A 13342-nucleotide genomic window follows, 5' to 3' on the forward strand; every position below is an offset into this window, starting at 1 on the left:
TGTCGTCGAAGGCGACGTCGAGACCCTGATTGTTGTCCCGCATTGACGGGAAGTGATGCGTCATTGGCAGGGGTGCTTGTGCTAAGATCTGCGCCACTGCAGCATCCCTGCTCCTCTACACAAAAACAAACTTGATACTACTACCTAACTTCTTACTACTGGTACCTTTCTTGCACTTTATACTACATCTTGCTTCATTGTTTAGTTCAAGACAACTTAAGCAAACTTAGATAAGCTGTTTCCGCTGATGACATCATATCTTGACACTACGTTCTGACCATGTATCACGTGTTTGAATCGGGGGAGGCTCGACAACCAAGCACACTATGTCCACTACTTCTAGATTCTTCAGGTTACGAGGTCGAATTTTTCGAGATTTCTAAATGGTAAAACACAAGTTACGAACTAAATCGCCGCTAAGTGTCGACACTAGCATCCTCGGAGAACTATCTTCATCGAATTGCTACTTTCCAGGAGAAAGGTATGGCTCTAGATTCATTGTACTCAAGTTTTCGATACTACACAGTTTTATGTTCAAACATATTTCATATTTTATCTTGATTTTGCCAAAGATCAAGAAACGCAGTTCTTGGCTTTTTGCAGAGAGGCCTTGGCAATATGATAGGAATGCTCATAGGAAAAACCAAACTCGTGATGGAGATGCCGGAGTGAGTATGCTTGCCTGATTTATAGAATACTTAAGCTTCCAGTGCCTAAATTCTGAACTACGATTTCGATATTAATTCACCATTGAACCATCAAACTTCATCAAAGTAATCAAAACGAAATACATACTACCAGGATATATACTTCCGACCCAAAACCCAGGATCCCAATCCGCATCCCCCCCAAGACAAAAAATTGATGAAAACTCCATAATGCAAACGCCAGAATGCACCACCACATTTTTCTCCCTCCCATGTCCGTACCTCCTACCAACTCTCCCACTTCTGCCCACCCATAGCAATAAGCCGGTTAAACAGCTCATCCCTCAACGGCAACGCCATAATCCGGTACTCATTCAACTTGGAATCAGTAATAATCAAACCATCCGCCAACTCGCGCTCCATAGCCCACCCCACCACCATCTTGGCCTTCCATCCAAACCCACCCACCTTCTTGATATCGATAATGTCGTTGACGGGTACACTCCACAACGGATGTAGATCCTCTCTGTCGACGCTGCCAATCTTCTCAATCGTGTTGTCAGTCGAAAAGGCAATGCAAGGAATAGTGGATTTGGTAGCAATGTATGCGTGTCCCTTTTTACCGTCGAATCGGGCTTTGAATTCGACGGGGCCAGATGTGAGATCGGCGTTTCGAGGCGGGAGGGCACCCAGTCTGTTCTTTGCGTTTGTGGAGCCAGCGGCAGCTTTGAGTTTGTCGGCGCCCCGTGTAGTCTCGACGGCACCTTTGGCGGTGCCGCGGAAGAAACTGAGAATCTTGCTGCCCTTCTTGACGTGCTTGCTGTCTTTTTCGGAGCCTTCGCCGCTCGCTTCGTAGCCTACTTCGGGGTCGTATGCGATGGCGTCGTCGAGCTCTTCTTTTGTGGCGTTGAGTGCCCTGTCCACGCCCATGGCACGAAGTTCTTCTGAACCAACGTGTGCGGTTTGCTCTGCTGGTGGGTGCGTAATATGTGGTGGAGGTGGTAGGGGAGCTTTGTTCGCCTCGCCAAGACGGAGCAAGGTAATTGTGAGTTGGGCGTTCGTAGGAACGCCTTTAAGAAGCGTATTGCGGAGTTCGAGTAGTTTCTTCCACTTGGGAAATTTCCTGTCAAGAAGTGCAAGTCCTCGTTGGATGACTGGGTCGCCGAAAAAACCGAATCCAATACCGAATGTAACGCCCTTCATGAAGACATAAGACGATACGAACATTGAGATGAATATGATGGGAGCGACAACTGCTCCAAGACGAAGACGGAACTTGTTTTGTGGGAACGGAGGAGTTGGGTCAAGCATGCTGTTAAAAAAAGTCAGTAGGTAATCAATATTTTCTTGTTGCAGCACACTCACTTCGCAAAGCGTTCCCAGGTATCTGCAATGTCTGAAAGGGCATGCATGATTGGCCTCATCTTGCTCCACATGGCAGTCTCCAAAGGTACTTTGGTCTTATCATGGTCCTTGTCGGGCTTATTACCGGATGCTTTGTCTTGGGCATGGGCAACACCCATGGCAAGTCGAGTGGTATCTGAAATGTTATCATCCGGTGACTTATCTTCTTTAGGTTCGACCTCAGGTTGTTTGCCAGTCGCGCTTGACAGTGCAATAGTGGCGAAGCCGTAGACGAAATTCGTGGCCTCTTGTTCTACGGCTTCACCCTTGTGGTTTTCGGGCGCTCCAGTGACGCTGTCAATGCTTCCAAGAGTTCCTGATTTTGGCTTCTGGATACCTCCGCTGGAGCTTACGAGGGCGATAGGGGCCGGAGGAAACATGACTTCGCGAGCAGGTGGGTGAACGATCAGCGTCAGCAGAGCGACTGAGAGTAGAGGCATGATCATGTCGAAGGTCCAAGCAGCAAAGTAGGCGGAACAAAACCATGTAGTGCGGCGTGATTCTCTCCATGATCGAATGCGAGCAATGTGCTTGGCAAATCCGATTATGCCGATGATCTAACATGGTTAGTCTACATGCAGCGAATGCTTCGTCTCCAGAACTTACAATAGTCATATAGAGGCGCTCAAGGTTTGCACGAAACTTGTCCGGAGTAAACTCTTCTTCGTCAGCAACATTGAGATCTAATCCTCCAGGAGGTGCTGTCGGTATCTCTTTGACTTGATATATTTGCTATGAAGAGTTAGCAGGAGATGGTGTCACGTTGAACATGCGTGCTTTTTACCTTGTTAAAACGCCGAACAAGCATCCATACATGCTCATTGTCGAGCCCTCCCACGAGAGGCTTGGCGACATGTTCTTTTGGCTCGTTCCATCCCAAATCCACAACCTCTTTCTGATGTTCGACCTGAGCTGCACCCTTCTCCTCTGTAGGGGGAACCCTGGCAGCTTCTAGAGCTAGCGCATGGCTCTCCGTAGGTGCATCGCGTAGCGTGGTCGATTTGCCTTCATACTCAGTAGGATCCGTATCGGGAATAGGTAGGAGGTCCTTGTAGACCACACCACCGGTCGACATGTTTGATGCAGAAATTAGAAAAAAGATTTTATGAGAAGTCTAGGGTGGAGTAACAGGTAGGAGAAGGGAGTCGTGCAATTTGTTTGCGCTCATAATTACAACAATAAACACGCGCGAGGCTGCGATGGTTCACTACGTCATGGCTCGCACTAGCGGACGGCAAGCCACAACCATCAGCGGCGATGCCACTTCACACGCGACACCCTTACCTCTTATTTTCCTAGAAATCCACCATTGAGCCCTAGTAGAATGGAAGCTAAATACTAGAAACAACAGCACAGCTCACGGCACGTTTTGTTAGTTAGGTGTGGTGACCCAAATACTTTGCGCATTCTGACGAACATGCGCATTTCAAAAGTAATGTTCGACACGGCACCTGGAGCGATCCTGATCTACCCACCCCACTATACTAAGCACCCAATCTTTGTTTTCCCTGCTTGTGATCCCGTCTGACACACGTCGGATTTCCTTTTACGGACTCAAGTTGACCGAAAAGGGTGCCGCGGATGCGCAAGGCTGCGTCAACTGCATCAACTTCCAGCGTTGAGTCTGGGAAGCACTCGATGAGGTGCGTCATCATTGCCCTCTGACAACTTGGGAATTCTTTGGTACTGCGAATATATTCACTACGCCATGGCTTGATCGAGGCTAGTAAATAGGATTTAGTCTTGTTTGATGCCACACAGCGCTGACAACACATATGATCGGTCTATGGTTCACTCCAATCATACCTACGTTGTGCGTCGTAATCTCGTACACCACTACACCAGATCATCTGACTTGCAATAGATTTCTTTACCACATTGCACTTGACTGGTCTCACGATTCCATGTCCATTTGATCAATCTCATATATTCTAGAGTGATTTATCTCCATATTTTTCTTTATTCTCAAAAGGTAAGAAGAGATTAATACGTCATACTAGTCTATCAACAACGCCGAGCTGCCATATGGATGCAAGTTCGCAGAAACAAAAGAAAAAGGCAAAAGGACACGCACGCTATGAGCAATCAGAACGTCGTCACAGACACGTACCCCAACTTCAGTAGCATATGACACATATGCGCACACCACTCTCTTCTCCCCAAATCACACCCTTATTTTCCCGTAACAACGGGATTTTTGCCCGCAAAAGCATTGTTCACAGCAACTGCAAAAGCCGCAATATCTACGTTTGTGCTCAGGCCGCCCTTGACTCTATCAAAGGGGAAAACAGCGCTCTTGTCACGCACACCCAGACTGTCCACATACAATACATTGGGGAAAGACTCTGGTGTAAATGAGTTCCAAGCAGTACTGATGAGGTCGTCAAAGGCGCCAGTGGCCATGTTCCTGGAATAAATATTAGTTTTTGTAAGAAAGAAGACGTGAAAGGTAAAAGAAAGGAAAGCATAGGCCAAGCCTGTAACTCACATGATGCCTTTGTCAAAGTTAATCACATCCTCAGGCTGCTGCGTTAGTGTCCAAGAAAAGATGTGGAAGACATCCTTTCTTGCTTGCGCATCAGCAACAATACTGCGTTGCTGCTTGAGCTTGGCTAGCTGATCCTTCTTCATGTTCTCCAGGTTATTGCTATTGCTGTATTCGTCGTAGAAAGGAAAGTTGGCGCCGCTGTAAAAACCCTCGTTTGCAAAATTGCCAAGTTGTGCGCCCCCAGGCAGTTGTGCCAGGATGAAAACTGCAGCGCGGTCGGTGATGAACTCGGATAAGCGCTTGTTGGAGAAGTCCGTTCCGCCGGGGTTGTCGACGATATGACGGTTGTTGATTTGTTTCAAGGTGTTGAAGAGGTCGTTCCATTGGGCTTGCGTCAGGTCTCGATATTCTCTGTCCGTGTCCAGTGTATGGCTCAGATTTATGATGACAAGTTCCTTGTGGTTGGCGGTGAAGTCATTGACCTGCTGTATAATATCTTTGAGGGATTGTCCGTTGCCGCCGACCCAAACGCCAGCTACGGCGCTGTAGTGACCGGCTACCCATTGGCCTCTGGAGAATACAGGGCGGAGATCAAAAAAGCGCGATCCAGCCATGAGTTGATCGTAGAAGTTGAGGTACTGCGCCTGTGTATTTGCAAAATGCGCACCAACAGTGCCGGGATGGAAAGTAGCCATGCCAGCATCGTGGCTGCCAGGCATGCAAATGTGCCTGAGTGTTCTGTTCGCTAGCGATCCCATACTTTGTTGCATCCAGTCGGCGTATGATCCAGTATTGGTCCAAAATTTTCCAGCCTCGTCGGTAGATACGATCCAGTTTACCGCCGCGTCCTTTCGAAATCCTAGCTTGATTTTCGTCATATTAGGACTTTGTTCCGTTTGCATATTGTCCAGTGATATGGTGAGCTCGTAGTCTGATGGCTTTCGTGCCATGACTGTGAACTTATTTGATGTTCCAGCCACATTGTAGTAGCCTTCGCCCGCATCATCCCAAGTATGCCCCTTTAGCCCAAACTCGACATGGACTTTTTCGGCAGTTCCTGTTTTCTTGGATGAGCGGTCTCGACGCGTAAGCTAGATGAGGTTTCGTACCTGCTCTCACAGTCGGCCAGTTCCACGTATTCATCTGGTATGAATGCTGGTAACCCACTGTCCAGTCAAATGGCGAGCCATTCACTAGCGTCAAATCTCCACCTGTTCATACGTGGTCAGCCTGGTTGGTCTATTCTGATGTCGTCTCAGGAACATGTTCTTCACTTACCCCAACCGATAATGTCACCCCAACCCATGGTGGAGAGTTCTTCCGAGTCTTCTGTAACCGCAGTTCTGTTGCGGTTTGATTGTTGCAAGGGCTGTTGGTCTCTGTGCCCCTTAAGAGCCGAGTAACTGAGATGTTCGTCCGGAGATCGTGCTCCTTGGGCTGCGCCACACAGGGCCATAGATATACTTAACCACCGTGCTCGCCATGATGCACAATGTCGGCGCATAACGGGATAATGCCCATTGGCCATGTCGTTCGCCCTGACCACGGTTTAGTGGGCCGAGCCTGACCGTCATTCCCACTCACGCACTGTTGTCAGCCAGTGGATCGATGCTTGGGCTTGTGAAATATAGGGTGCATTTGGATGTTAACCAGAAACCCTTACTTGCTGCACGTGGGCCTGCGCTGCAGCGAACAAGCTGAAGATAGATGGCGCTTGGTGTTACATTCCTGATTGGGTGGAGTTGATGTTTCAGGCGCAAATCCCATGGCCAATTCCAATGTCGAGACCATCCAGGAGGTTAATACGAAGATATGCGGCTCGCTTGTCGGCGTGACGGGCTGTATGAAACGTGGCGGGGCGTAGGAAGGGTCTGAGCGGTGCGAGCTTATTGGCCGTATTCCCGCCTGGCGCCTTGGAAGTCAAAGAGTTGAAGATGGGATTCGAAGTAAAATCGCATTATTTGGCCGCGGTTTGGGCGATCCAAGAGCAGGCGAGTAGGATGTCAAGCGACACAATCGGCTATGTGCAGTGTGTACGTGACAAGACACGCAATGGTCAGGTGCATCTGTTCTTGAACCCTAGGAAACCACTGCCTGCATAGCGTAACGCCAAGGGGTGAGAATGATCCATATATGCATACATAAGTTCAGCGCATAAGCTCCTACCTCCTTGGCACGCTGCAATTTCATTCGCTATACGGTTGGGCGTTCATGTTCTTCATTTGCATACTTATATCTTTGACGCGCAAGGAATGGCGGCTCACCTGTCAACAGTGATCATCCACCCATCCTCTAGGACCTCGCCGTTCGCATCAACGCCGCCCCACACCACAGCTGTAGCTCCATCAACCTCGGTACCCTTCGAGACGCCAAAGTAGCCTCGTGCGCCAAGCCCTCTCTTGGGCTTTCCTGGTATCTCCTTTTCCTCTTCTCCTTTTGTATCGACATAGCGGTAGATCACCTCGGCCCATTGCGACTCATGTGTGTCCTTCTTGATGTGCGCGCGAATGCTGTCCTTTGCTGCTGCGGCTGTTGATTTCTCAGGGGCGAGTTGCATAGCCCATATGTCATCAAGATACTCCTCGTTTTCTGTCAAACCACCAATAGCCAGCAGGTAGTACCGTCCTTGACCCGTGGTGACTCCTACCAGTCCTGCATATGAGCGTGCCTGAGGCGCTACAGCGGTGCTGCCCTCTCGGTCTGATTTCTTCACTTCCTCCCAGCCCCAGCCGCTTGATACTGGCGTAGTCCCACGTTCTGCATGTGTCCAGACGTGGGAAACGTCAACAGATTCCATCGCACCAGAGGCAAAGGTTTCCACACCTTTCCCGCCAAAGCGATATAGGCGGCTTCCAACCAGTGCTAAGCTTGCACCTTCTCGTGGGTGACCTGATGGCGAAGGGATATTGGACCATGTTCGTGTCTTGACGTCGAATGCTAATGCATCGCTTAAGAGTTCACTCTTTGCCATGTCGCGGCCACCGACAATAAAGATGGTGCCGTACGAGTTCGACTCAGGTGGCTCTGGCACATTCACTGCAGGATCTGCGGGTGCTTGGGGTGCCTTCTCAACGTAGGTCGTGGTCTTTGGGCTTGGGAGGTCTGAGCTCGCCGAGGCATGGCCTGATCGATGGCTGGGATATAGCGAGTCTACCGCCGGGTCGAGATAGGACCAAGTATTCGATACCGTGTTGTACACCCATACTCTTCCCTTTTCGTCTGTGACACCCTCTCCCTCACCCCCAAATATGTAGATATGATCGTCGATCACAGCTGCTGTGTGTCCCTTTCTAGAATTCGGTACGTCGTCCAGACCATTGACAGATCGAGCAGGGTATTTTGTATAGTCGGCGTCAAGCACTCCGCTTGAGGGAAGAATTACAACATGCATATCATTGTCTGCAAGCGTGCCGGCTTCGGTTTCTCCACCGAAGATGTAAGCCCGGCCCTTGACTACGGAAACTGTGTGGTGCGATCGTGGGAGCGGAACAGATGATATGCGTGTAATATTGGCCTTGAGAGGCAGTGTTGGGTGCTTCATGCCCTTGACGAGGGCTACAGCGCCTCCGAGGAGGTTCTCAGCTGCATAAAGTACTCCAGCTGCCCCGGCTTCCATTGCGGTAGGTAAGGCCTGGAGATTGGTTCGAAAGAAAACAAGTAACTACCGTGGTAGAGAAAGGCTCCTGAATGTATTGCGATATACAATGTAATATCGTGAGTTGGTGTGTTGGCAACGGGTGGTGTTGTATAGCTGCGAACACGAAGCTACCCCAGGAGATGACGTCACATCAGGAGACACTAGCCACCCGACCCCCGCCATTCACAGCCACAGATGCTATTCCGATACGCTTTCATGTCTAAAGGCGATGGATGCAGTTCGTCAGTCTGGACATGTAGACACTGTAGTAGTGCTAAGTAGCTGCAAAAAGTAATACTAAAAAAAGACAGGTGATACAGTATGTGTGAGTCGTGATTTCTTGTGATTAAATAACTACGTAGTAATGTGCACCGCTCATGCTTTATATATTCGGCGAGAGTTGATCGGATTTGACATATCGCTCCACCTAAATATGAATTAGCAACCAACTCCAATGAAGTTTCCAAGACACATACCGTATCAATTGAAGCTTGTAAGAAGCTCCGCGCCTCAAGACCAACCCAGACCTTGAGCATAGAAAAGTCGCCTCCACGGATCATAGACGAGCCGCTTTGCGCACCCAGCTGCCGTAAAATGGGAAGTGCCCTATTACTAATCAATATGCGATTCGGAAACTCCAGCGCCAGCACTTACCCTGCGAACAGATCCAGGTTTGGGTTCAAGCTCCTTCCAATACCCTCTAGAAGAAGAATGCTGAGGACAACATTCACAAAGTCGCCTTCAAGGCGAACGTGATGCGTCCGGACCATCGATAGGACTTCGTTCAAGATGTCTCCAATCTTGATGTTGCCGAGGGCAAAAGTACGACTCTTAACTCCCAATACCAAGTGTTGCATACGTAAAGCAAACACCTCACGGTCCAGGACGGCCTGTGGTTGCCTGCATCTCTCTACCATCAAATGGCCTGCCTTATAACCATCGAACTCTGCAACAGCCTTGAAGAGATCAAGGAAGTTAGTGCGGTTCTTTGCATTCAGTTCCGTCACTAGCCCGGTATCGATAAAGATGAGTTGAGGTCGATAGCCCTCACTATCAATCTGCTCCAACGTCGCCTGCCATTGCTTGGGGTTCTTCTTGTGTGGTCTTAAACGCTCCAGCACTTCTTCGGTGACATCGGGGGATTCCTTAGGACCAGTTTTCTGGTCTTCTTTCCTGGCAAAAAACGAAACGTCGAGCTGCTCAGGTTTGTAGAATCGAACCATGATGTTCCCTGGATGCAAATCTGCGTGGATGAAGTTATCAATGAGAACCATGTTCAGGAAAGCATCCAATCCTTCATCTGCGATATCCTTCTGAAAGACACCACCTCCATTCTGCAAGAAGTCCTCCAGAGGGATTCCCTGGGCAAACTCTTCGATGAGTACATTGCGCGTAGTGTAATCCGTATAGGGGTAAGGAAACCAAGCCGTCGTTCGGTCTTTGAAATTTTTCCGGAAAAGTGTAAGGTTCGCAGCCTCAATTCGCAGGTCCAGTTGTAGCCTCATCATTTCGCCGAACTGCTGTACTTCGTCCGGAAATGAGAACCACTCCATTGTAGGTATGGCGTTGATGAGGGCCGCAAAGAATCCCATTATTCGCAAATCTCTCCGCACAATCTTCTCGATCTTGGGGTGCAGAACCTTGATAGCGACATGGTCTGATGGTACTCTAGATGGCGTACTCTTCAGCGTTACATCGACATTCTTCTTGATTCTGCGCGCCAAGTTGGGCTCCTCGTGGTCACTTGCATTTTCCTTTAGCGTCGCAAGATGCGGCTTTAACCTCGCTTTGTAAACCTGGGCAATCGCACCTACGCCAAGCGGCTTCTCGTCAAACTCTTCGAAAATATCTTCGAATTTTTTCCCGTCAAAGGCCTCCTCAATTGTACGTTTCGTTACTTCTAAAGAATGTGCCGGTGCGTTAGAGTGGAGTGTTGACATGATCAGACACATCTCGGTCGGGAAAACATCCGTTCGCGAAGCCGCCCATTGTCCTAGCTACAAAAGGTCAGTCTTTACCATGTGTCGAACGGCCTGAGACATAGCAAAATACCTTAATAAAGGCAGCTCCTGCCCTCTCCATAGACCCTACTAAGAAGCCGTACCACCATAAAGTCCCACTTCGCTCGTTATCTCTATCTGGCTGCCTTGAGCCAAGCCATAGCGCAGGTATAGTCACTATGACCGGAACAAAGATAATGACCAAATGCAAGAAGCGGAAGCCAGTGGCGATGGGCTCGATTATGTAGTCCTCGAAAAAAAAGTATATGCCCCGCCTGTATTTCGCAGAGTTCCTCAGCGCATGTGGCACTTGCTCATCCAACTCCTTCCTCGATGCCTCGAGCATTGCTTCTTCGTGCGTCTGCTCTCCATTGCCAGCTTTGCTACTGGCTACCTCTACGAACGAAAGAGAACTCAGTAATGTGCCACCCGCAGCCCCGGTCGCTGCGCCAGACCATAGTATTGTTTTGCCTTTGAATTTCGGAGTTGCGAATCGGCTGCGAATAGAAGCAGTGTTTACATATGGGCGATTTAATGCGCGGGATGTGAGTCTTGGGAAACTTTGTCGGGAACACTGACGTCCCCAAAGGAGCGCTGTCCTCATGGTACAGGGCGTAGTGCGGATGGGGCGCGTATGGATTCCATGAGGTATGCGCCGGCGCTGGTGACCTGCAAAGTCCAAGGTCGTGACGTCGCGTCGGCGTAAATCCCACGCGACACCGACCCTGGTACTATTACCGAGGCGTACTAGTAGGTAACATCCGGACGAAATTTCAAGATACGCTTGATAACGACTTTTTGGACATGTCATCAGTTACCGGATAAGAGAAGACAAATGACTCCTGCCGTTGTGGGACGATGCTAGTTGCATCGGAACCCATGTTCATATTCTCATTGACCCCGGTAATGCCTTTTGGCAGAATGTCTACTTTTAGCACCCATGTATTCAATGCAACCAATGGCACATCCTAGTCTACATAGGGTCTCTCTACCTTTAGAAATCTATCGCTACTAAGTCAAACAGATTCCAGAACATGAATATGCTATTCCAATCTTCCTCGGCACCGTTCATCTCCAACCTCTTACAGCCACATCACACTAGAAAGAGGTGCTTCATGCCAAAGACACCGAGACAAGACCATTTTTACATGAAACTAATTACATTACATCTACTCCAACCAAAAAATCATCAAGCAGTAATGAACCCCTCAAACCCATTATCCAGCGCCTTCCTCGTCAACTCTTTATACAAAGGAAATCCGCCAGCAAAACTCAACTGCTCTCGTACCTTACCCGGCACATTGTCCCCCATATACCACGACTTCGTCTGCGGAAACAATGTCTTATCGCTTAGCTCCGTGATCTTCTCCCGCCATTGTTGCTCAGCTTCATGCGTGGGCTCGCAGTATGTAATACCCTCATCGCGGAGCTTGACTATGGCATCGACAATCCAGTCACCCTGGACTTCCACGCATGTTGGGCCGTTGGAGAAGGCTGTGGGACCTTGAGCGCCGTAGAGGAAGAATGTGTTGCTTTGCGATCGTTAGTTGAAGGGCGGGTGTTTCGAGAAGGGGGTTTGCTTACGGGAAACCACTTATTGTCATGCCCAGATACGAGTATGTACCATTCTTCCATTTCTCTGACAGCTCGACACCGTCGACGTCCTTTAGACCCATATTTTTGATACCTCCGGTTACAGAGTCGAAGCCGGTGGCGAGCGCGATCACGTCGAATTCGTGGAGCGTACCATCGGCGAGCACGATTCCCTTTTCATTGATCTCCTTGATGGGCGTCTTCTTCACGTCGATGACCTTGTTCTCGGGTTTGTCAAGCATCTCGTAGTAGTTTTGTTCTAGACTCGGTCGCTTGGTGCCAAAGGCATGTGGGGGCTCCAGTGGCGCGAGAATCTCACGTTTCTCGGGGTCTGATATCCGTGCGCGAGTCTTCTTCGCCCAAAAGTTATAGGCTTCGCGGTTGGCTTTGCTGTCATATAGGAGATCTTTGTAGTTTGCCTAGAAAATCTAGTAAGTTTCAAATCAATATATTTCGCATGTGAATCACTTACCAGCCAGAACTCGAAACCACCATTCTCCCAAATCTTCTCATAGAATGCCTCGCGCTCCTCTGGTGAGTCGTCAAAGGTATATTTCTGAACATAGTCGTACTGAAATCCGGCAAAACTCGTCAATCTATACTTGAAGACTTCCTCGTACTCGCTTTGCTTCCTCTTCTCTTGCTCCTCTTTCGTTAGAAGCTTTTGTCGCATGGGCAAACAGAGATTTGGTGTCCTGACAAACTGCGTTATACTGGCAGCTTCCTTGGAAGTCTCTTGAGCAATTTGAACACCCGTCGACCCAGTTCCAATTACCGCAACACGCTTTCCCTTGACATCTACTCCAGACGCAGGCCAGAAACTCGAATGGTGGATCTCGCCCTTGAACTTATCCATGCCTGGCCAGTCTGGGAAATGTCGCTTCGCTGCGAAGCCGAGCGCTAGCAGAAAATACTTGCAGCGTGCTATTCGGCCATCCTCGGTCTTTACTATCCATTTTGAAGACGGCTTGTCATAGTGTGCTCCAACCACTCTTGTATTGAAAGCACAGTCTTTCTTTACATCCAGTTTCCTCTCGACATGGTCAAAGTACTTTTGAAGTTCTTCTGTGCCGGGGTACCGGCACGACCAAGTCCAGTCCTGATATCTGTCAGCTTACACACAAATAAGAGGATCAAAATCCACACTTACCTTCCAAACTTCCGGCATACTATACTCATAGATAGGAACTTGTGAGTCGACGCGGGCACCAGGATAACAATTCCAATGCCAGATACCACCAATGTTCGATCCAGCCTCCATAATCTTGCACTTGAACCCTTGCTGACGAAGCTTATGCATCAGGTAAATGCCACCAAAGCCAGCACCTACAATCAACACATCAGTCTCGAGCTCCTTGGCATAGTTCTCATTGTTCGGATCTGCCGCCTCATTCGTCGCCCCGATATCCGTTCGAAAGTGCACCATGGTCGCAGACAAAATACTCAAATTCAAAAGACGATAACCAAATCTCAGTGATCAAAGCTCAATTGATGCGGGGATAAGAAGAGGCAAATTAACAACCTAGGCCCTCGGCGAACACCCACACATATATATAAGCGGAGCAAACGTACG

At 49.0% G+C, this 13342-nt stretch overlaps 5 protein-coding genes across 5 annotated transcripts; all 5 read right to left on the bottom strand.

Annotated features, from left to right (window-relative positions):
- Positions 1 to 932: 932 nt before the first annotated feature.
- COCMIDRAFT_24888 (uncharacterized protein) lies at positions 933 to 3126 on the bottom strand (the record flags this gene model as incomplete). Its single annotated transcript, XM_007688113.1, has 4 exons — positions 933 to 1959; positions 2013 to 2608; positions 2658 to 2783; positions 2836 to 3126. 4 exons carry the CDS (start codon positions 3124 to 3126, stop codon positions 933 to 935), a joined length of 2040 nt encoding a protein of 679 aa, XP_007686303.1.
- A 1097-nt stretch (positions 3127 to 4223) lies between these two features.
- COCMIDRAFT_90868 (uncharacterized protein) lies at positions 4224 to 5845 on the bottom strand (the record flags this gene model as incomplete). The annotated part of the gene is made up of 4 exons (XM_007688147.1): positions 4224 to 4458; positions 4540 to 5596; positions 5649 to 5750; positions 5818 to 5845. The coding sequence occupies 4 exons, from the start codon at positions 5843 to 5845 to the stop codon at positions 4224 to 4226; spliced, it is 1422 nt and encodes a 473-aa protein (XP_007686337.1).
- Positions 5846 to 6799: 954 nt separating this feature from the next.
- COCMIDRAFT_24890 (uncharacterized protein) lies at positions 6800 to 8155 on the bottom strand (the record flags this gene model as incomplete). Its single annotated transcript, XM_007688114.1, has 1 exon — positions 6800 to 8155. One exon carries the CDS (start codon positions 8153 to 8155, stop codon positions 6800 to 6802), a length of 1356 nt encoding a protein of 451 aa, XP_007686304.1.
- Positions 8156 to 8558: 403 nt separating this feature from the next.
- On the bottom strand, positions 8559 to 10780 carry COCMIDRAFT_35267 (uncharacterized protein; the record flags this gene model as incomplete). The annotated part of the gene is made up of 4 exons (XM_007688129.1): positions 8559 to 8603; positions 8653 to 8782; positions 8831 to 10173; positions 10229 to 10780. 4 exons carry the CDS (start codon positions 10778 to 10780, stop codon positions 8559 to 8561), a joined length of 2070 nt encoding a protein of 689 aa, XP_007686319.1.
- A 585-nt stretch (positions 10781 to 11365) lies between these two features.
- COCMIDRAFT_90830 (uncharacterized protein) lies at positions 11366 to 13195 on the bottom strand (the record flags this gene model as incomplete). Its single annotated transcript, XM_007688148.1, has 4 exons — positions 11366 to 11708; positions 11761 to 12188; positions 12242 to 12868; positions 12920 to 13195. The coding sequence occupies 4 exons, from the start codon at positions 13193 to 13195 to the stop codon at positions 11366 to 11368; spliced, it is 1674 nt and encodes a 557-aa protein (XP_007686338.1).
- Positions 13196 to 13342: the final 147 nt, after the last annotated feature.

This window comes from Bipolaris oryzae, assembly GCF_000523455.1.
Source record: "Bipolaris oryzae ATCC 44560 unplaced genomic scaffold scaffold_38, whole genome shotgun sequence".
NCBI lineage: Eukaryota > Fungi > Ascomycota > Dothideomycetes > Pleosporales > Pleosporaceae > Bipolaris > Bipolaris oryzae.